The sequence below is a fragment of the Sinocyclocheilus anshuiensis genome, unplaced genomic scaffold (assembly GCF_001515605.1).
Source record: "Sinocyclocheilus anshuiensis isolate Anshui unplaced genomic scaffold, SAMN03320099.WGS_v1.1 scaffold141, whole genome shotgun sequence".
Lineage (NCBI taxonomy): Eukaryota > Metazoa > Chordata > Actinopteri > Cypriniformes > Cyprinidae > Sinocyclocheilus > Sinocyclocheilus anshuiensis.
The window spans coordinates 98536-121277 of record NW_015537930.1 but is presented as its reverse complement, the minus strand read 5'-3'; the positions used below and the strand labels follow the sequence as shown (position 1 = coordinate 121277).

Here is a 22742-nt window from a genome sequence, read left to right as displayed (position 1 = left end):
AAATAGAAAACCATTATTTTAAATTGCAATAATATTTCACAATATTACTGTTTTTTCTGTATTTCTGATCAAATAAATGCAGCCATGATGAGCAGAAGAGACTTAAAAAAACATTACAAATCTTACTGATCCCAAACTTTTGAACGTTAGTGTGTATATAATATATAATATACAGCTTTTGCAGAGTACAAGGTCCTAAATCTGAACTCTTATTCTTTATTAGCTTAATTACATTGTGTATAATAACCCTAAAATATCAACCTTGGTGGTTGATATTTTAAATCTAAATTAATATATGGGTCAGTTGTTACTATATTTTTTCACACAAGGTGATCTTTACATTTGACATTCCAGGAATTCCATATTTAAAGCCATTTGGTCATGTGAATGAATGGCTTTCAAATTTAGTTTGCCATTTTAAATGTTTATATGAATGCCTCTAGTTTTCATATAAATCATAAACAATGATTAAACCTTTTACATGCAAAATATTACAATATTTCACATGCACCACAGACCCAGTTTAACTTCATCCAGTGAAGGGGATTAATCTCAAGAGTAAATGGAGGAATTATTTCCATAAATAAGAAGAATTCTCTCACCATATGTCTCTGACGTCAAAAACATATTTTGAAACCGCTGTCCCGAGTTCAAAAGCTAGTTACTGTGACTATGGTTACTAATCAAGACCTGATAGATTCAAAGCAGATTACAGCAGCTGCACCACGTTTTTACCTCATTAAAAACAAAATATATAAATTGAAGATAAGAAAAAATTATCTCGGTCTTAAAGGTCAACCACACTGCTGCGAAAATTCATTCTCGCCAAGCATTCGCTGAGACGTAGAGATAATTCATCATAACAATAATGCATAATTGCAAAAGGATTGTTACCTGAAAGTGGTAAGTCTTTGACAGCCAGGCCCGTGAAAACAGACCCCTCGCCATTGCAGAAATTGATCATCTCAAAAACTGTGAGCTATCAAGAGCAGTCTCCGTAAACCGAATAAAAAAACGAAATGTAAAGCGAACTTCAATTTGGCTCGCGCTACACATGTCGTGTACGGTGCTCACGGCCAGCCGATATCCTTACATATTATTCGACTCCACGAAGGCTACTGTGAGAATTTATATATTAAGAATTCATGTTATCCGAGTCGTCTTGGTTGACATCCAGCGGATAACGCTTTCAAGTGCAGCTGTTTTAAAATAGCGAGACAGCAGCATGTCAAGGGCGCAAGCGTACGCAATTTCTGCCGATCTAATGTTGTGCTTTTTTCTCTTGAGCGAGCTGTGCGTCATGTTTACTGGCGCCCTCTATTGAACGCCATACACAGAATACATTTGTGAGGTATGATTTGCGAGTACACCTAATCATTAAAAAATGCAAGTTGCAGCACATAAGCATGCACAAGCAATGTCTTTGCGCGCTGTCTATATCGTTTTTTTTATTGTTATTACTGTACAGGCTTAAAGTTATATTCTTAAAGGAAATATAGACCTGACTTGTATGTATTGAAAGAGTCTTTTGTTTTTTGGAAGCATTTTGGAAGCTATTTAAATTTTTATTTTTGCCCAGTGGCTATCTTGAAAGTGTTTTGGACTGAAATGTGTTTTATTATGCAAGATTAATTCAAGCTTGTACATCAGGGTTATTATATCTAAAACCATAAAAATACATGTCTGTTACTTGAAATAAAATACATGTTAACTGAAATAACATATGTAAAAACACATTTTATTTCAGCAAGTTGCCAAGGCAACAATTTTCATTTACTTTGAACTTGATGTACTAAAATAACTGAAATAAAAAAGTAATAAACATTAAAACACACAACAAAATTACAAAAAAATGTAAGCCTAACTAAAATTACAAAGAAAATGGAAAATATAAAATAAAAACTAATTTAGAATATAAATAAAAAAACTATAATAGTATCTCAATGATACTAAAATAGCACTGATATAAAGGCTATGATATTTAAGGGAAAATACAGAATGTGCATTGTTGCCATGAGCCAGCTTTGGTCAAAGGTCTCAGAATAAACCTTTCTCAAGGCTTAAGCTGATCAATGCTGGATTTGAAAGGGCAAAGTCTGGTTCCATTCCCATTAATGGCCCTTAATACATGGAGGACTATGGTGACAGTTCAAAATAAAATAAAGGAATAAATAATCAATATAATTCAAACATAAAATTTAAAAAAAACTTTTTAAATGTACAAATTAATACACATATTAAAATTGTTTATTTAATTGTAATAATTTAATTTATTTAATTAATATGGTTAAATAAAATAATTGATCATTAAATTATCAAATAATTTTCACATTGAAAAATAAATAGACATATTTAACATTCAGTTGTTTAATAAATTATTTTAAATTATTTATGTTAGAAAAAAGCTAATTATATATTTTTCAATGTTGTCCAATGTAAAGACTACATTGGTAACTTTCATCAAAGGCTTGGTAGCATGATGGCTAGTACAATGCACCATTTTTACTTGAGTTAAGCACTGCGTTTAACACGCTTATGGGGAAACTCCTGTTTGCTCTGATACTGAAGCCTGATTTGTTCACATTCATGTAACTGCACAAACAAAGGGCGTTTCAACCCACCAAAAGGGGAGCAGCCGACTGCTATGAAAGTTGGCTCAGAGCGCCATTCATCAGAATCTTTTAAATGTCAGCAACAGCCATCGACTCGCGTGCAGTCTTATAGCATGGCAGCTTACGCAACGCTCATTCCCTCAGGGAACTGAAGTTACGTTAGTAACCAGAGCATTCCCTATTGAACGGTCTCTCCCGTTGCTTTTAACACGCTTATGGGGAACGCATCCAATAGCACCATGCTATACACAAGTGCAGAACTAAGCCGCTCTGCGAGCCCAGCCACGGAGCGCCCGCAATGAGGGCTCCTAAAAAGCATGAGCTTTTTATGAGACCCAAGCCACCCGACTGGGGACTACATAGCAGAACCCTTTCCACTCAGAGGGGATTAGGTGAATTAAGCAGACAAAATCCATGCCTGGAGGACAGGGACATCTAAGCTGTAAAACCTCGTAAAGGTTGACAGCGATGACCAGCCGGTGGCCGCACAGATATCAACAATAGAAATCACACTGGACTACTCCGAGGAGGAGGCCATCCCTCTGGTGGAGTGAGCCCTCACCCTGATAGGACACTGTAAGCCCTCTTCGGCATAAGCCAGGGCTATAGCATCAACTTTCCAGCAAGATAGCCGTTTAGAGCAGCATCCGAAGCATACAAAGTGCTGCTCTGAGTGCCGAAACGGGCCAGAGTGCTCAACATACACTCTAAGAGCCTGAACTGGGCAGAATGGATTGGGACCCTGCTCATCCTCTGAATTAGGAAGAGTGAGAAGGGTAACAACCTATGCTCGGAAAGGGGTTGAGAGCACCTTAGGCACATAGCCGTGTCTCAGTTTGAGGACGATTTTACAGTCATTAGGCCCAAACTCAAGGCATGAAGCACTGATTGACAGTGTTTGGAGGTCACCTACACCTACTAATGCCAAAATGAGGGCGGTCTTGAGTGACAGGTGCCGCAAGTCGGCCGACTGGAGCGGCTCAAAGGGAGGACCGTAGGGCACTTAGGACTATAAATAAGTCCCAGGTCGACACAGTATGAGGATGAGGTGGATTAAGTCTCCGAGCTCCCCTTAGAAACTTAACAACAAGGTTGTTAACGGCAACGTTTTTGCCGACTGACTGGCCAGCCACAAGAGCATGATTCGCTGCCACATATACTTTGAGGGTGGAAGGGATGCGCCCCTTATCTAGCAGCTATTGCAGAATCCCGGAAAATATGCGTTGTAGTCCAAACGAGTAGTTCGTTGTAGTTTTTGAAAAGTTAAATAAACAGAACTGTAGTTATTTCAGTTAAATAAAATATCTCCTTTTGAAGTGGACTTTGAGCTTTGTAACTTTGCAGATCTTTTTTATGCTCAAACATCAACATTACAGACTAACTAAAGTTGAAAAAGTGAAAAAGCACCTGATTGAAACAGCTCTGATGCAGCGGTGGGTTACCTTGAGATGAAAACTTCCTAGGCACCAAGAGTACATTGGCTTTGAGCCAATATTGAAGGGGCCAAATGTGAAGCAGGCCCAGAGGAATCAGAGGAGGCGGCCGACATAAGGCCGAGCATCCTCTGAAAAACTCTGAGGCAAGCGATTTGAGTTTCCCGATTGACAGGTCGCCACACGGAGGCGGGGAACTGACATTTGTGGTAATAAGATGAGGAGAAATGCTCTTTTGAGTATATGGGTCTGCTATTACAGCGGTAATTTTGTTGGGCGCGCACTGAAGGTCGGGTCAAATTTGAACAGAGCTAGTGGGGAATGGAGAGCAGACACAAGCTTTCTTTGAGTGAAGTCCAGCCTCGGCGGGACCTGACCCTCTCCTCTTCCTTTGGAGCCGATCAAGCTAGGCCATATAGCTATCCTCTACAGCCTTGATGAGAACGCAGATCACCTCGCAGTCTTGCCGTGTTGGTTGAGATGAAGGGAGGGTGTCAGGATCTTCGCTGGAACACGCCCACTATGTGTCAGAAGGTGTCAATGACATAGGGTTGTAGCGAAATCAGCTCATGGGGAAATATGAATAATTAATCATAACTAGTTATAATTAATTATAAATATTTAGATCCGCTGTAGATATTTACTTGACCTCTTGTAACGGCCACTAGAGCATTTACGGTAGTTTTGTGGCAGATTGACATCTGCGCATGTGCATAGCGTGTGTCTGTACGAGTTGAAAAGGTGAAGAGATAACTTGCTCTACCGACATCTTTATTTTATTTTATTCCTTTCTGTTTGTGACCTGAGTTGGATGCTTGTGTACTTTTTTTCCTCACTCGTTCCCCCAAGTATGTGGATGAGTGTGTTGGTGCTTGAGGTGTTTTATTAAACTCGGGAAAATACGCCATCCTCTCGTCTCCCGTGCATTATTAGCCCCACACAGTTTCCCATCTGGGCTGTTTAACATTTCAACTCGGTGTTACAAAGTGGCGCCCGAACAGTGTGGATCTACCAAAGATATCTCTTTTACTCGTCTCTCCTGGCGGCTATTGATTATCGACGGACGTGTTCGTGGTATGGCGGGGTAACTTTATCCAGGAAAGACCGCTGGCAGGTTAGAGCGAAAATTGAGAAGTCCGCCTCCTCAGCCAGAACAAATTGAGCTAATATGCAAGCACGCTGTCGAAAAATATAGGGTAGCACTCTATGGCACAGCGGTGACATCTGTGATGGACCTTCTCTTGCTTCTCTTCTCTTCTTCTTGAGCTGCATGCAGTCTTGGGTCCATGTGGTCAATATGTGCCCGAGGTTCCACAGTCAGTTCCGGTCGTAAGAGAACTTCATTGTTTTAAGTGTTTGACACCGGGGTTTACTTCCCGTAACTGCCCAAACTGTAAGCAGCAAAACAGCCAAACTGTGCACTCGGGAGGTTCACCCAATTGTCAAACTGTACAGACTACAGAGACATCGGGTTCTGAAGTCCGAAGTAACAGGTCTCAAACAACGGTTGCAGGCTTGGGTGCTTCAGTTAGGCCCAGGTCGGGAAACTTCAGGGCGGGGAGGACTTTTCAGAGAAGCAATCCTTCCCCCTCCCGAGACAGTAATTGAGCCTCACTCACCTGACTCATCCCATACTATGACAAGAGGCATCGGCTAGTTTCTTTCTCCATAAATGATCTGGTGCGGGTCAAAACTCATCCGAGGTCTGACTCATCTACGAACTTTGCTGCCAAGCTCGCGCCTCTATACAGAGGCCCTTACCGTGTTGCTCGGAAGTTGTCTGATGTGAATTATAGACTTGCTGATGTGACTACGGGAAAGGATATGGGAGTGTTTCACGTGGTGAACATGGAACCTTTTCGTACATGGGATTCTGGGAATGTATCAAAAAGGGTGCCTGTGAATCCGCCTCCGGAATTTGAGGAGGACGATACTTTGTTGGGTGGTGAAAGCTCCTGTCATACAAGTCCTGGTGAGCCGTCCAGTGACTGTCCAACTGATAATGTCAGTGATCTCTTGGAATCTGACGCCAGAGTTTCTTTGTCTGATTTATTTGGTGATGTCACTGATGAGGGTGCGAGTGAGTGTGGTGATCCTGCCATTCTCTCTGATTTGACCGAGCGTCATGGTGATTGCGTTGATCAAAGGTATAACCTGCGACCTAGACTTGCACCCAGGATTACCTCAGGTTGGTCGACCAATAAGTGGACCAATCCATTCCACACAGACCGGTTGGATTTAAAATGAGTCTGTTAATGGAGTGTGGGGTGTACATATTTCTCTAAGTCTCCATAATGTTATAACAATATATCGTACCGTTATTGTTTTTGTTGACTGTTTTTAGGTTAACCAACACTGTTGTGTTTTGTTCTTATAAAAGTAAAATCTATCCTGTAAAATGTATTTTGCCATGGGTTTTTGAAATGCCTATGTGTTTTCTTTTCTGTTTGCTTGTCACATTTTCTTTATGTATTCTAGGACAAAGTGGTTTGGTGAGTTAAAAACTGTCATGTATGTTGGTATTTCTCATCATGTACCACTGGTTTTCTTTTTGAGGGGAGTATTTACAACTATTCATGTATGGAGTTGTTTATGTCCTGTATTTTCACAGTGCTGTTGGCTGAGGACAGCCAATTTGTTCCAGGGGGGACTCTGTAACGGCCACTAGAGCATTTACGGTAGTTTTGTGGCAGATTGACATCTGCGCATGTGCATAGCGTGTGTCTGTACAAGTTGAAAAGGTGAAGAGATAACTTGCTGTACCGACATCTTTATTTTATTTTATTCCTTTCTGTTTGTGACCCGAGTTGGATGCTTGTGTACTTTTTTTTCCTCACTCGTTCCCCCATTATGGCTTGTTAACTGAGGGGGGTTACAGAGTATTTGTTAAATATAGCTAACAAAATATATATTGTGTGTTTGATTGGTCCAGACGCTACAGAGTAATCAGTGACAACTTCCTCCTCAGATCCGCCGAAGGAAATTAAGCCGCTCGCAGCCAACGAGGGGCACTGATCCACATGTGTGAAGCACACAGGCCTTGGGCCGGCGTGAGTACACTCAATCCTGACCAAACCCCGCTGCTCTGCTGTTTCTTCCTCCGAGGCTCATGGGAGGGAGGAAATGGGAGAGCAGGCTGGGGAGGATTGCCTTTGTGAAAGAAGGTGATCCGTGAGCGAAGCAGGACAAGAGCAGTGAGAGCATTCAATCCCAGTGAGTGCAGCCTGGGCACTGCCTAGGCAAGCGACACACTCACTGTGCCTGTCTGTGTTATGCAGGGGTTCCTTGCATGAGCCACACTCGCATTGCGACATTTGCAACAATGTCGCTGTGAAATTTGCTCAGAAAATTTGCTATTTTTAATCCATCGGATGGCTGCAGGGCACGGCTTGCTCGGCGATATTCTGCTGCCAGGGGCTCTTCTACGCCGAGCAGCAGGCTGAGCTTATTGCTTTGGCTTCTTTCTTCAGAGTCAGTGAGGAGATGAGCTTCGTCACTGAAGGAGAAAAAATTTGACAAATGGCACTATAAGCAGACTTATATAGCAGCCGGCTCCTCCCCTTTTGGTGGGTTGAAGCGTAATTTGTTCGTGCAGTTACAAATTTGTTCATGCAGTTACTGCTGAGCGAATCATTGGTACAACCCTCCCTACTCTCCAAGAACTGTACTCATCCAGAGTGAGCAAAAGGGCTAAGAAAATCACTCTGGGCCCCTCACATCCACTCCCTCTTTGAACTGTTGCCATCTGGTCGACGCTACAGAGCACTGAGCACCAGAACGGCCAGGCACAGGAACAGTTTCTTCCCTCAAGCAATTCATCTTATGAACACTTGACAATGATTGTGGAACACACAACACTATTTATATACTTATACACAACACTATTTATACACTTATACACAACACTTTTTATATACTTATTTATCTAACACACATACTTAGTTTACATTTCGAACTTGCACATAATATACCTGTACATACAAAACTGTCTATTGTAATATACCTGTACATACAATTGTCAATTTGTATATTGTTATTCCCTATTTACTTGTTCAAATTTTTTTTCTTCTTTTATTATCTGTATTTTTGTCCTGTCACTGTCATTCTGTTGCACTGTGGAGCTTCTGTCACGAAAACAAATTCCTCGTATGTGTAAACATACGTGGCAATAAAGCTCATTCTGATTCTGATTCTGATTCTGATGAACAAATCAGGCTTCAGTATCAGAGTAAACAGGAGTTTCCACATAAACGTGTTAAAAGCTTATGGGCAAAGACCCTTCGATATGGGAACGTAATGATACATCCAACAGATTAGAAGAACACAATAATATAGTGCTATATGAGTTCATATTAAAAGTTGTTTATAAACTGTCTTTAAAGGTCTAAAACAATATTGCTTTCACCATATTGTAATACCTTTGAAAATTAGCAGTAAGATTGTCATCTGTTTGCAATGCATGTTTTTCAGGAAAAGCTGGCCATGTGTTATATTGCATGTTAGCCATTAAAAATTTTTAAGACACGGGTCTTTACATTCATGTTATATTGAATCTTTCCTTTAAGACGAAATTACAACCAAAACACTAACAAAAATGTTGATAAGTCTTATGTTGAATTCTATTTTAGCTAGCTACAGTTAGGCTATATATAAGATAAGAGATGGTAAATTCTTAACAAGCTGAAATGTCCTATTTGTGATTAAAAAGGATATTTGAAGGTATAATAAACTCCTGGACTAAAATGCATAGCCTAATCCATAAACAATTAAATTGTTTACAAATATAAATACTTGACCAAAATGTGTTGGTCTAACTGACCAGTGATTTTTTTTTTGTATAAAAAAAAACCTTGTAAAAAAAACTGTTGGCACAATTAGGCTAGTTTTAAATTATTTTTACTATTATTAACAGTGTTGGGCAAGTTACTTCCAAAATATAATACATTATATATTACTTATTACTTCCTTTTAAAAGTAATTAGTTACATTACAATATTACAGTCTCTGAATTGTAATGCGTTACACTACTTTTAATTTACTTGTGAGTTACTTTCACTTTCAAGCACAAACCGCAATTAGCCTACATTCAGAAATAATAGCGGTAAATAAAGCGGAATGTTTAAATATTAAATAATATTAAAATATTATGAATGGGACACAATAAAACCGTGTGGACACATTAAAATTCTCATTAGGGGTTTTTAAATATCACAATTTTTAATCATGAATCATTACTTTGTAAAATATGTTTATAAAATCTTTTAAGAAATGTAAAATAATGGTTAAAGTTTCACTGTATGCCTCTAGTATTTTAATGCTTTTAACTTGATGGTTACACTTTACATTTACAGCCAAGTAACTTAATCTAAATTTTGGTGAAAATTTTAATAAAGTTTTTTTTTTTTTTTTTTAAATGCATGAAACTAATATTAATATAAAGATGACATTTTAAGAGTTTGGATCATGCGTTTTAAATTCTATTTTTAAAATATGGCTTTTTATATTCGGACATACTTATTTGTCATTGATCAAAATTAAAACATTCTGAAGTCACATTCTGAAATCAAAATTATTATATTTTTTTTATTACAACACTTGTAGAAACATACAGAAACAGGGAAGCGAGACATGAATATATTCCAACAAAAAGCAATTATAAAAATAAAAACAGAAAACAAATATTCTGTATTTGCATGTCAAATTAATTATTATCGATACATAAAAGTGCAAAAATAAACTTACATTCTTGTAGAAAAGTTGTCATAATACATCAAAAGTTTGGCACTCTTTTTGTTATTAGTAAGTCTAAGAGATGAAACAAGAGAGTCCAATTCAACAAGAAAAATGGGGAAAGACAAAGGAGATTTAAGCCATTTTTGCTTATGAATGAAGAATTTTGCATTCAATATAAGAAAATTAACAACATATTCAACAGATAATAGCTTTGGATTTTCATAATAAAAGATAACATCTTTGAGGACGAAGGTATGGGACACATTTGTAAGGTTAGAAACATAGGTGCTTAAGTCAACCCATAATTTGTTGGTAACACCACAATCAAAAAACAAATGGGCAGCTGTTTCCTCAACAAAACCACAAAACGAGCAAGATTTCTGAAATCAAAATAGTGATGCGGAAGCGCAGTTAAGTGACGGTGTGAGTGAGGTAAACATCCTCCCACTAACGCTTTTTCAAATTTGTGAGGGAAAGTGAGTCCGTGCGGAGCGAGAGCGCGTCCCACAATGCACTCGCCGCTCAGCGGGAACCCAAAATGGCGAGAGCGTGTGAGCCAAATCAGTTGTTTACCATAGTGTAAAACACTTAATACATTAGATTCATCTTGCACAAGCAGCACCACCTCGATTTACAGCGGAGCTCCTGCTGACCGTTTATGGTGTAGTTCTTTGTGTTTGTGAGGCATTGTAACCCGGGAAAGTGGCCGAATGAGGTAAGACAGATCCAGACAGGATTCAATCTGTTACAATAAAACAAGGGGGTGTGCGGGGGACTTTCATCTCTCACTTTCCAGCAGGTAAAAATAACTGGGTTCAAACATACGTTTGCTGATTCCAATGAAACAAACTCTTTAGGCTTTTGAACGGGAGGCTTTTATTTGAAGTCACATTGTTTTGAATGAGAAATCCTGTTAGCTCTCTCCAGCTATGCTGCTAACAAAAGAGGCTTTTTGCTTCCTCTGTCATTCTGTTTGGGCGCTTCACTGACCAGACAATACAAAGTGCACTCAGTCCTAAAAATATCCTACACTGCTTTTACATGTGAAATGCCCCTAAAACCTGCACCAGGGTAGTTTGATACTACATTTTCAACGTTTTTTGTTTATTTGAGCATGTGCAATTGACTTTTTTGCGTTAGTGTAAGCAAAAGTGTGGTTGAATCATGTTTTTCATGAGGTGTTTTGCTCATTTGATAGAGACTTAGCAAGTGCAGATAACCTGGCCGCCCATCAAAAGTCAACTCCAAATCACCAACACAAGTCACCAGTGCCCTTGTCACAATTTCCCCTGAAAGATGGGCTGACTGACACGGCCAGACTCGCCAGCAAGTTTGAAGAAGGGCAGGATGTCCTGGCCCGATGGTCAGATGGCCTCTTTTACCTGGGAACTATCTCCAAGGTGTGTAAGAGATAATGTACAATCAGACGATAATTATATCAAAATATAAAACACAAATGTGTTGTTTTGAGTGTATTATATGAAAAGAAATGGACAGCATACTGTAAATTAAAAGTATCACAGCTATGTAGTAAATCGGCTGCCTGGGCCAACAGTCATTCATACAGTTTAGTGGCCATTATACAAAAATGCATGACCTATCATTATCATGTACTCTACGGTGTTAAAGAGTCCATCAAATGGGTTCTAGAAGTAAAAATCCCATTTTCTCTATAGGGAAATACATTTTAAACAATAAAGATAAACTGTTAAATACAGACTTAATGTGAGCTACGAGGTTGTCAATCAATGGTATATGCTTTTATTGAAGACAATATTTGCAAATTTCAGCTTATTTTTTAAATAATTGTTTAACAGCAGAATTCCAGGTGACAACTACATTACCCACGATTCTGCAAAATAATCCACCAATAAGAGATTCACTAAACATTAAATCACACCAAAAGAGCTCTGTAGCACCTACCCACTCCCATGAAGCACTCTGAATGACGCAGTAGTCAATCTCCCTGCCCTTTTAAAATAAATATTTGTCTACATATAGGGATGCAGCGATTAACCGGTTTCACAATTAACCGCGCTTTAAAATGTCACGGTTAATTAATCGTAAAGGCTCCGCTACACCGAGTGTTTCTGTTGCACAGAATGGAACAGTTGCAACTTGTGCAAAACGAAAACAAACTTACACTAGCGGTGCACCAGCTTTAAATGCTGTGCTTATTAGAAACACGGAGGCTACTACACACACTAGATTAACTATGCCAGACGAATTGATAGACATGATTTTCTCAGGCCACATGTAAAATCATAGGAATTATTATAAAAAATTATTAAAATGAATACGTATGGATGACGGTTGATTACGATGATAGTTCAGTTTATTGCCCTCATTACAAACTGAAAACACTAAATACTTTTGTGATCTATTTTCATTAGTTATTTTCAAAAGAAATACTGACATGGATGCTTACAGAGCAGAGGTCACCTTTTTAATTCCAATTGGAGAGATAGACATTTGTTTGTCTTTATTATTATTATTTTGTGCTGTATTATTGGTTACTGTGTTATTTCTGTTTCTAAATGCAGCAATAAGAGTGTTCATGTGATTTTATACGTTAATAATGTTGTGAAATTAATAAATGCATAATAATCGTCATAATCGTGAAACCGTGATTATTCCTCAGACAATAATTGTACCAACAAAATCTATAATCGTTGCATCCCTATCTACATATGCATATTTTGCAATATACATAAAATACATTGTTGCTACATATATAATCAACATCTTAAATCAATAGTTTTATAACTGTCGTTTTTAATTTGATTTTCATTTGCGGTGCTTTTTGGGATTGTAGTTCTTTTCCTCATTAAAGCCATTTAAATCTTTTCAGATCATTTTTAGATCATTTAGTCTTGTACCTCTGTCTTTTTGTCTAATATTCAAATACTTTTTTGCCTCAAAATCAAGGTTTCTAAATGTTGTGATTCGCCTTGTAGTGGGTGGACATTAATACTAGGGATGAGCATTTCAAGCAAAAATAATATTCGATAATCACTGGGTATCGCTGGGTTATTCGAAAATCGCACCCCTCCCCCACATGCACGCATATAGCCTATCCACCTTTTTCTTGTCGTAAATATGGGCGCGGCCATTTGTAAATTCTATGGGTCTGGCTTCCGGTCTCATCTGCGTCCACTCTGTCCAGCTATTTTTAGCAGAACAAAACAGTTCCTTTTGCTGCTTGATATTGAAAGTTGGTGTGTCTTATCATATTATTTTAATGTATTATCTTAATTATGAACACACTGGTTTGTAGTGCAAACAGTTTTACCGTTTACTGCACGTTGTTATTCTCCTCGTTATTTACCTATAGCGGCTAATCTTCCCACCCCTATCCGGAATGCTGAATCCCTGACAATTTTCAAGCGACAGCTGAAAACTCATCTCTTTCGAAGCTACTTGACTTCATCATCATCATTATAAAAAAAAAAAAAAAAAATCTCTCTCTTTATTTATTCCTTCTCTTTCTAGCTTGTACTTATTTGAACAATGTCTAGAAACTTGGTATTACAAGCACTTCCTGTATCTGTTTGCCTCTTTAAGAAGAATCGCTTTATGTATCCCCCAATTGTAAGTCGCTTTGGATAAAAGCGTCTGCAAAATGACTAAATGTAAATGTAATGAACCGGAAGTCTCACCCATAGGCTTACTTCCGCATTGAAGAAAAAGGTGGATAGGCTACCATAAACAGAGAGTGGGAGAGAGGCCATTCATGCTTTCAATCTGTATGATAACAAACTTTAAAAAATGAGCATGATGTTTCCGCATCGAGTCTGTTTTTGCTGTGCTGCACGTGCTGAATTAAAGTGACAGCGCAGTAAAATGTTCGCAGTAAAAAAGAACATGGATTGACACGGAAGTGTAGTAATTACACCATAAATGCATAAAATGAAAGTGTACTGTGTTTCACAGACAACACACAGGCCTATGGCTTTTTTTGGCTAGGTTTAAAATAAGGAAAAGAGCACTTTTAGATAAACAAGGCAATAATAGATACACTCGTGGAAATATGAAAACAATGTTCTTTATGAACTGCAGGATTGCTTGCAATAAAGATTGAAATGCAAAAAAAAAAGGCACGAGAGTCGACTAGGTGCGTTATTGGTGGCGCCACACTGGTTACACGAAAGCGTGCTTCACCACCGCATCAGCACCAAAAACATGGGGATTTTTTTAGACTATAATCGCACAGCCTATTAGATATTCTGTAATTAAATCAACTAATCGAGTATTCGAAAATCATGACCCATCCCTAATTAATACACCCTTTAATTGTACTATAATCACCAGAAAGGTTCTTTATCTAGAGAGTAATCAGAACTTCTCTTAATTTATGCTTTCCACAGATAGATAAACATAAGCATCGCTGCTTTGTGATTTTTGAAGATCAATCTAAATCTTGGGTTCTGTGGAAGGACATTCAGACAGGTAAATGCAAACTGTTTTATATTCTTTTTTTATTTAAAAAAATGCTGATGCCCTGTAACCAGTCTATTGTGTCTTGATGGCATCTCTGAGGTGGGTTTGATAATGAGATCTTGAACGTCCTGACTTAGATTTATGCACAAAATCCACTGACTGATTCTAATACTGGTTCTCTTTTGCTATAAAATATTTCTACTTTCCTTCTGATCATTTTAATAGAAGATTGGTCAGTTCTTCTATTATGCTGCTGCTTTCATGCTGTCTGACTTGTGGTTTTGCTGTTTGCCGCCTTTTGGTTTCTCTTCCCTATCTCTTTCATTCAGCCTGAGTTATCTCTTAATTTGTCCCTGACAGTTGACAGACTTCAGAGTCTCCGGGCTTACACAAACCGTAAGTCCCACATCGAGCCAGGAGACAAGAATAGGGAAGGTACCTATGGCATCTGTCGCTGTATCTCTTGGTAACAATTCAACAAGGCGTTAATGCATACGCATAAAAGAAATGTTCTCATAGTTTTGTCTTTAGTTCTTATTTGTTTCAAGTGGCAGTTGCAGTGAAGTATTTCATGGTGGTGTTCACCATCAGTGACGGCTGGCAAATACTATTCCTCCTTTTGTGATCTTAAGTGGTTTGAACAATTTCCATTAGAAGTTCAGAAATGTTCTGGAACAACAACCCCCTTTAGTCACTTTTAGACCCAATAAAAGCAGTCTCTTCACCTCTCATAAATGTAGTCACTGGGTCTCATTCACTAAGTATGCATGCGCATAAGTTTGCATATAAATGTTTTCACAAACAAATAATGATTGACCTAAAACTTTTGTACTAAACTTATAAAAAAAAATGTTGGAACAACTGAAACTACACATGCAAAAAGCACACTCTGGGTGTTAAGATGAAATTTATATTTTGTCTTAAATATATTTTCTCATATAAAATGAAAGAATAAGAAAAGCTGTGTAATCGATTGAGCTTCAAGGTTTCTCTAAATAACAAAGCAGATATATGTGTATGTACAGCTGGCTAATGAGAGGTCTGTAATCTGAGTCTATAAAAGACGTTTATTGTGTTTTAACTTGCTTTTTAGGAAGGCAAGGATCTAGAGTGACTAAAGGCTGTAAAAGAAAGGTTGTTCGTAAAGCCCTTATATGGAGATGGTTAGAGCGCTTTTTATTCAAATGGCCAACCTCTGACACGCTTATTAACCTGTCGCTTATTTAGAATGCTCCAAATTTCCAAAACATTGGAATGAGGTTATGAACAAGTTCATTTGCGTACATACGTCTTTTAAATTAGGTGGAATTTTTTTTAATGAGAAGTTCTCCTGTGTGTACAAATATGAAATAATCCATGCAATTATTAATGAATGAGACCCACTGTTCCCAGCTGTAATGGATAAAACAGTCGCGTACACCTGCACACTTGTTAATTTTCTTTGTTCCTTCTTTCAGGGGACAGTGGAGGGGAAATGCTCTGCTCTATATGCCAGAATGAAAGCTCCGAGCCCCCCAATGAAATAGTTATCTGTGACAAATGTGGACAAGGTAGACTTCCACTATTCTACTAAATCTGAGTCACTTCACTCAATGATATTAGGGATTGAGTTCCCTATTTCACCGCAGACAATATCTCTTCCATAGGATACCATCAGCTATGCCACGCTCCCATAATCGACCCCAGTGTCATTGCCTCTGATGACAAATGGCTGTGCAGACAGTGCGTATTTGCTACAACAACAAAGGTTTGTTGATGACACGTTCACTCCCATTGAAGGAATATGTCGAAAGTGCATAAAAGCCAGAGGTGTACCTCTTCATCATGTGATGAGGTTTTAGTATGTAGACCAGATGCTGCATATTTAAGCATGCCAAAAACTTCTCCAGACCCAGTGTTTTCATAAATTAATGGACCTGTAGGAGGCCACCAAGCCGCGCATCTTTTAAAGTTTATTCCAAATATTGGGTGCTTCTCAAACGAAAGGCTGCATCCTACCGAGGCTGCATGGTGATGATACACGGGGCAGCTTTTCGAGCAATGTTGCTGGGCAGTGTCGCAGAGCAATGTTGCTTTAAGCCCAATTTATACTTCTGCGTCGAACCTACGCCGTAGCCTACTCATAGACGCACACCCTACGCTGTAGCCTACGCCATAGCCTGACGTGCACCTCTCCAAAAATCTAACAGTGAAAGTGACGTGACATGTGGCCAAGTATGGTGACCCATACTCGGAATTAGTGCTCTGCATTTATCCCATCCAAAGTGCACACACACAGCAGTGAACACACACACACCCGGAGCAGTGGGCAGCCATTTTTTTGCTGCGGCGCCCGGGGAGCAGTTGGGGGTTCGGTGCCTTGCTCAAGGGCACCTCAGTCGTGGTATTGAAGGTGGAAGAGAGCACTGTACATTCACTCCCCCCACCTACAATCCCTGCCGGTACGAGACTCGAACCCGCAACCTTTGGGTTACGAGTCCGACTCTCTAACCATTAGGCCACGACTTCCCCTAGTCCCTAGTCACGACTTTAACAGCACGTCAATTCTACGTGGACCGCAAGCGCTGTGATTGGTCTGCTAGAACCCCTCCATCCATATGTACTTGTGTTTTGTGTATGTTTATGTGCACTTTAATATATTTTAATGTTACACCTTCTTATATAAAATAAAACAAAGCAAAGAACAAGTGTCTTATCATTTATTATACTACATAGCATTATACATCAGTAGTTGTCCGCGACAAACAATGTTGATCTGCCGTTGAACAAGTCCTTGTGGAGATTGAAAGTATGCCATCTTCTCCTGTTCAGTTGTTGTCTCCTTTTTGTAGTTTTAAATAATGATTTAATGATTTGATATTTATTTGCCGCCGTCACTGCTATTAATGCTTCTCCGACGAGCCGCTGCTTCTTCGGCTTTTACCGTGGTACTGCGGGTTACACCAGCAACATGCCCGTGGACACTGCAGACTAGCGGTTTGCATGTGTACTGCACGTTGATGCGGACAACGACGCAGAAGTATAAATGAAAACTGATGCATAGCCTACGGCGTAAAGGCTACGGTGTAGGTCTGACACAGAAGTATAAATCAGCCTTTAGATAGAAATTTGTTGCCCATTCTCAATGGGAAAGTGCCCAAGCAACATCGCTTGGCGACATTGCCCGGTAACATTGCTCAAAAAGTTGCCACTTTTACATTATTGGCAGTTTAGTGTTAAGAGTAATTTACACCAAAACAAAAGATAATATCTATGCTTTCATGTCGAAAAACATTATTTTTGTCTTACATTTCATAATAAATTCAGACAAGCTCAGTACTGACTTGTTTTTTTGTCGGTTTATTTTCATGTATTGGAAAGTGTAGAAAGGATTGTGGGTGATTGAAGGTCGCGAAGGATACATCCCATGTATCCTTCAAATTCAGCTGAATGAAGGACACAAAACAAAGGCTGCCTTCCAAGGATATTTACGATTGAGATGGCCTTCAGTGACATTTGATGACGTGGCATCCGAGCCTTCTGTTTGAGAAGCACCCATAGTTGCAACTGATGTGGACCACAACATTCTTTCTTGCATAAGGGTTGTGGATGTGGGATTAGTTATATAATATATGGAATATAAAAACACTTTGTATTCTTCTGTGTGAGGTACAAATTTAACCTTTTGCTGCAACTGCTGGGTGAATTAAGAAAAAAACAATGATATGCCTGTTTTGAAAGACATCTCCAATGCTCACAAAGACTACATTTGTTTTAAATCAAAAATATAGGAAAAAGAATGAAATAATAAAAAAAATTATATTTTAATATGTTTTAATTTATTCCTGTGATGACAAAGCTACATTTTTTAGCAGGCATTACTCCAGTCTTCAGTGTCACTTGATTCTTCAGAAGATTTGGAGTTCAAGAAGCATTTCTTATTATTATCAATGTGGAAAACAGTTAAGCTGCATAATGTTTTAGTGGAAACCATGATACTTTTTTCAGGTTCTTTGCTGAATAGAAAGATAAGAAAAGAGCAGCATTAATTTTAGAATTTATTTTGTAACTATCTAAAATTATTACTGTGTCTTTTGATCAATTCAATGCATTCTTGCTTAAAAAATCATACTGATCTCAAACGTTTGAACAGTAGTGTATATGGAGTTAATATTCATGATTATGGTCTAATATAATTTTATATCTGTACAAATTAACAAATTCTATCCAAAAAGATTTTTGTAGGATGTTGAGCTGTAGAGTAGAATCTTGTTCTAGGGGTCCAAATTGAACTTTTTTGCCACACCCACCAATTTCAATTTACAATAAATATAACCTTTTTTTATGCATCCTTGCTGAATAAAAGTATTGAATATTACTAACCCCAAACTTTTGAACAGTAGTGTAAAATACAGCCAACACCATAGAAATCCTGGGACACTCTACATGTCAGTACATGTAATTCTACACTTTGCTGGTATGACTAGAAGGGATATGTAAACCCTGTTATTTTTATAAATCTCCAGAGTTCTGTCTCCACCTTAAAATTGAGTGACATGCATACTAGAGGCATGTTTATATATCATGAATCGTTGTGGTTGTATCTATGAAATCATAGAGAGGCGGTGCACTGAAGAAAGGGCCAAATGCCAAAGCCCTACAGGAAATGAAGCAGTCTCTGCCTTACGCCCTTGAAGATTTAGTGTGGGACCAGGGCCACAAGACCAACATCCAGCAATGCTACTGCTACTGTGGAGGGCCTGGCGAGTAAGTTCAACACATAGACACCGTTGCTGAAAACACTGTTGGTTGATATAGTAGTTCTTAGGATAAACCCCACTAAGATCAGGCATTGAATCATAGGTTGCAGAGGATTGTGGGTACAGAATAGCCCCAGCAGGAAGTAGAATTGTTATGACTGTCTTTACTCCCTCAGATGGTATCTGAAGATGTTGCAGTGTAATAAGTGTAAGCAGTGGTTTCATGAAGCCTGCATCCAGTGTTTTCAGAAGCCTATGCTCTTTGGAGACAGGTGAAGTACTGCTCTCCAATCATTTGATTAAAGTGAAAGCCAGTGGTTGAAGTCTTGTCATTTAATTAACGTTTTCCGTCTTTATTCTCAGGTTCTATCTATTTATTTGTTCCGTTTGTAATAGTGGACCAGAGTACCTCAAACGTTTGCCTCTGAGATGGTGAGTTTTGAGCTGTTTTCACACTTTCACAGTGTGAAAGTCACCTCAAGTGATTTTGAAGTCAAAAATAAAAAATTAAGTTGATGTTTGAAAGTGATGCAGAATGATTGTCAACACTAGGTTTTTTGTTTAATTTAATTGTTCATGCTTATGTTTTCTTTTTTTCCATTTAAGATTGCATTACATTATAATGTTGTTTTGGCTAAATTCACTTGTAGCATTTAAAATGATTTATTTGGTCTTAAGTGCCTTTTTTTATAGCATTTAGTAAATAGTGTATAATTTTAATATAAGCCATTTATTGTTATTTTGATTATTAGCCAAAACACAAAAACGAAAATCCATTTTTCATACTGTACATTATAATGTTGTGTTGTCCAGATTCACCTGTAGCATTTAAAATAATTAAGAATATAATAAAAATTAACATAACCTATTTTAATTTATTAGGACAATATAGTATTTAATATCAGTCATGTGTTGGTTATCTGCCATAACATAAAAGTAATTATCTTCTTATTGATATCGGCTAGAATTTCTTCATGACCAACTTTTTTGTTTAAATAGTTTCACAGAGGATTTTTTTTGTTCCATCACATGTGGTCTTCATTCACAGGGAAGATGTTGCACACCTGAGCCTCTATAACCTGAGTGTAATTCATAAAAAGAAATACTTTGACTCAGAGCTTGAACTGATGACTTACATCAATGAAAACTGGGACAGACTTCAGCTTGGCGAGGTATCGGTCTGCCTAGTTGTTGTAATTGCATTAGTTAATCAGCTAGTGTTAATGTCTCTTTATTTAATTTATGGCTTTGTACCTCCAGGTTGCAGATACACCAAGAGCAGAACGATATGAATGCATTCTGGAAGCACTTAACAGCAACCTAAACATGTGAGTTTATCATTTTTGCCCATCATTGGCATTTTACCTTAATACAGTAAAGCTTGAATTAATTTATCTTGTCCTTTTGCCCTGGTGGGTTTCATGAGATCAAAATCAAAGGCAGGAAGGCCACCAAACCCCCTCATTCATCCAGGTTAGTCATCGCTTATTTAATTCTATTGGCTCTACTGTGGTGAACGTATCTTATGCTGAACTCAAAGCTACAGTTTAATTGTTTTTTATTTGCCTTAATTTTGTAATTGTTTTAGCACTGTCACTAATGGAGTGAAGAAAGGAAAGAGGAAGCATCACACACACTCTTTAGAGACGTTGGCCAAACTGAGAAGATCAAGTGAACTTTTGGCACAGGTAAATAAGTGAAATAAATGTTTATATTTGCTGGTTTTGATTTATGGTTTTGTTAATCACCTAAAAAGCACATCGTTTAATTAATGTGAACATTAACATTTAGTTTTTAACTTTTTTTTTTTTTTTAAATGAAGAATGATGGGAAGTTTCCAACTCTAGACAACAACTCACTGGACCTGATGGCTTCAAAAAGGTGATACAGGGATTAAAACAAATTGCTTTCTAGAAATTATGCTGAATTATAAAAATCCACCTTTCCCCCCCTACATTTTTAGTGCTAAAAGTGAAAAATCTTTGCCTTCATCAAGTACCTCAGATGTTGAATCTGTTGGTGCCACCAGCACCAGTGAAACTACCTCAACCACCCTCTCAAGGCAGTCCAGGTGATTTATTTTTCATTTCATTTTCATGACAATTTTCATTTATTCATCCACAGTACTGTGATTATTAGGGGTGTAACGATATTCAAACCGAACCAGAAAACTGCGATACATCACCTCAATATGTAATTGCGTCATACCAAGAGTACCGCCCCCGCCCCCCCACAGCCCTGACCCACTTGAGGTTGACCCCACTTGCACCACGGCTCATCTCAATGTAAAATGTGGTTTGTTGAAAATAACAATGCGTAAAATAGACCTATTGAATTCCCTCATTATAACAGCAATGATCAAAAAACGTGGACAAATGACACGGAATGCACGCTAGTATACCAGTCATTTACACCTTTGTCACCCTGGTTTTGAAAGTGCGCAAACGCAGGTGAGACATGAACAGCTCACACTATCTGTGTTTAAACTAAACTCATTTGCACATGTTTTGAAGCCTTGTCAGTTGAAACATTCAAGCAAAGAATAAGAGCTTGAATAAGCTGTTTGAAGATATATGTGTGTGTGTGTGTGTGTGTGTGTGTGTGTGTGTGTGCGTACTTGTTTGTAGCTTATACAGACACACAGACTGCTCAAATTTACCGGTGGGTGGTTTTAATTCACCAGCTGTCGCGTCATTAACAGAAGTATGAATGAATGAATGGTGCATTTATATAGCGCTTTGTGTATTGCTGTACACCCAAAGCGCCTTACAATCATGTGGGGGGGGGGTCTCTCCACCACCCGTGTGCAGCATCCACCTGAATGATGCGACGGCAGCCACAGGACAACGGCGCCAGTGCACTCACAACACACCAGGTGGAGAGGAGAGAGAGCCTTTACGAGAATTGCCATGGGATTTTTAATGACCACAGAGAGTCAGGACCTCGGTTTATGGTCTCATCCGAAGGACGGTGCTTTTTGACAGTATAGTGTCCCGTCACTATACTGGGGCATTAGGACCCACACAGAGCACCCCCTGCTGGCCTCACTAACACCTCTTCTAGGGCTGCACAATATATATAGAAATTATCGAAATATCGTAAATGTAAATATCACAATATGCATATCGCAAGGGCGTGCGATATCTGACAACTCTTTGCCGTCTCGTCTTGTTGTCTGACTCACACCTGAAGCGCGGGCACACACAGAGAGACACGTTTCACACAGCGCGCGAACACCGAGTTGATTCGTCTTTTGCATCTCCTCATAAATGAATGTAAACGGCTGAGAAAGAAATCGGATGTGTATCATTATACTGGATCCGTGCAGTTGGATTTAAAGGGACAGCAGCCTATAAATACATGCTGCTTAATATGTCACTAATGTTAATCAAACAGCAAAACAGCTATAACAAAGATTAATGTAAATTTAATTCATACAGTGAACACTATGCAGTGTTATTTTACACTTAATTATTACATTTCTGTATCTGAATACTACTGTTTATTTGATCTATGCTTGTAAATTGTGTATTTCTTTTTCTTTCTTTTTTCTTTACTCACTGTTCAGTTGCCTTTAATCATGTTTGAACTTTCTCAGACTATAGTTTTTGCTGTGGTATATGAAGTAGTACTTAAAGTGTGTGGAAAGCAAAGTTACAATGATATAAAATTAGTCATTAATTTTTTTGTTTGATATGTTCACATTGATGTTAAAATAACATTTTCTGATTTGTGACATTACTTTTTATGTAATGCTAAAACACTGCTGGTCACTTTCAGAAGTT

General features: G+C 38.3%; 1 protein-coding gene across 1 annotated transcript in view; it reads left to right on the top strand.

The window, feature by feature from the left end:
- Positions 1–10235: 10235 nt before the first annotated feature.
- The window catches only part of LOC107658141 (metal-response element-binding transcription factor 2-like), a 20253-nt gene continuing 7746 nt past the window's right edge, over positions 10236–22742 (top strand). Inside the window, exons 1-14 of the mRNA XM_016446605.1 lie at positions 10236–10493; positions 10977–11178; positions 14146–14227; positions 15676–15768; positions 15865–15965; positions 18816–18964; positions 19134–19229; positions 19321–19389; positions 20006–20129; positions 20218–20285; positions 20374–20430; positions 20546–20645; positions 20780–20838; positions 20921–21028. Coding sequence (XP_016302091.1) covers positions 10489–10493; positions 10977–11178; positions 14146–14227; positions 15676–15768; positions 15865–15965; positions 18816–18964; positions 19134–19229; positions 19321–19389; positions 20006–20129; positions 20218–20285; positions 20374–20430; positions 20546–20645; positions 20780–20838; positions 20921–21028 — 1313 coding nt within the window. The 5' untranslated portion in view covers positions 10236–10488. The remainder of the gene's footprint in view (positions 10494–10976; positions 11179–14145; positions 14228–15675; positions 15769–15864; positions 15966–18815; positions 18965–19133; positions 19230–19320; positions 19390–20005; positions 20130–20217; positions 20286–20373; positions 20431–20545; positions 20646–20779; positions 20839–20920; positions 21029–22742) is intronic.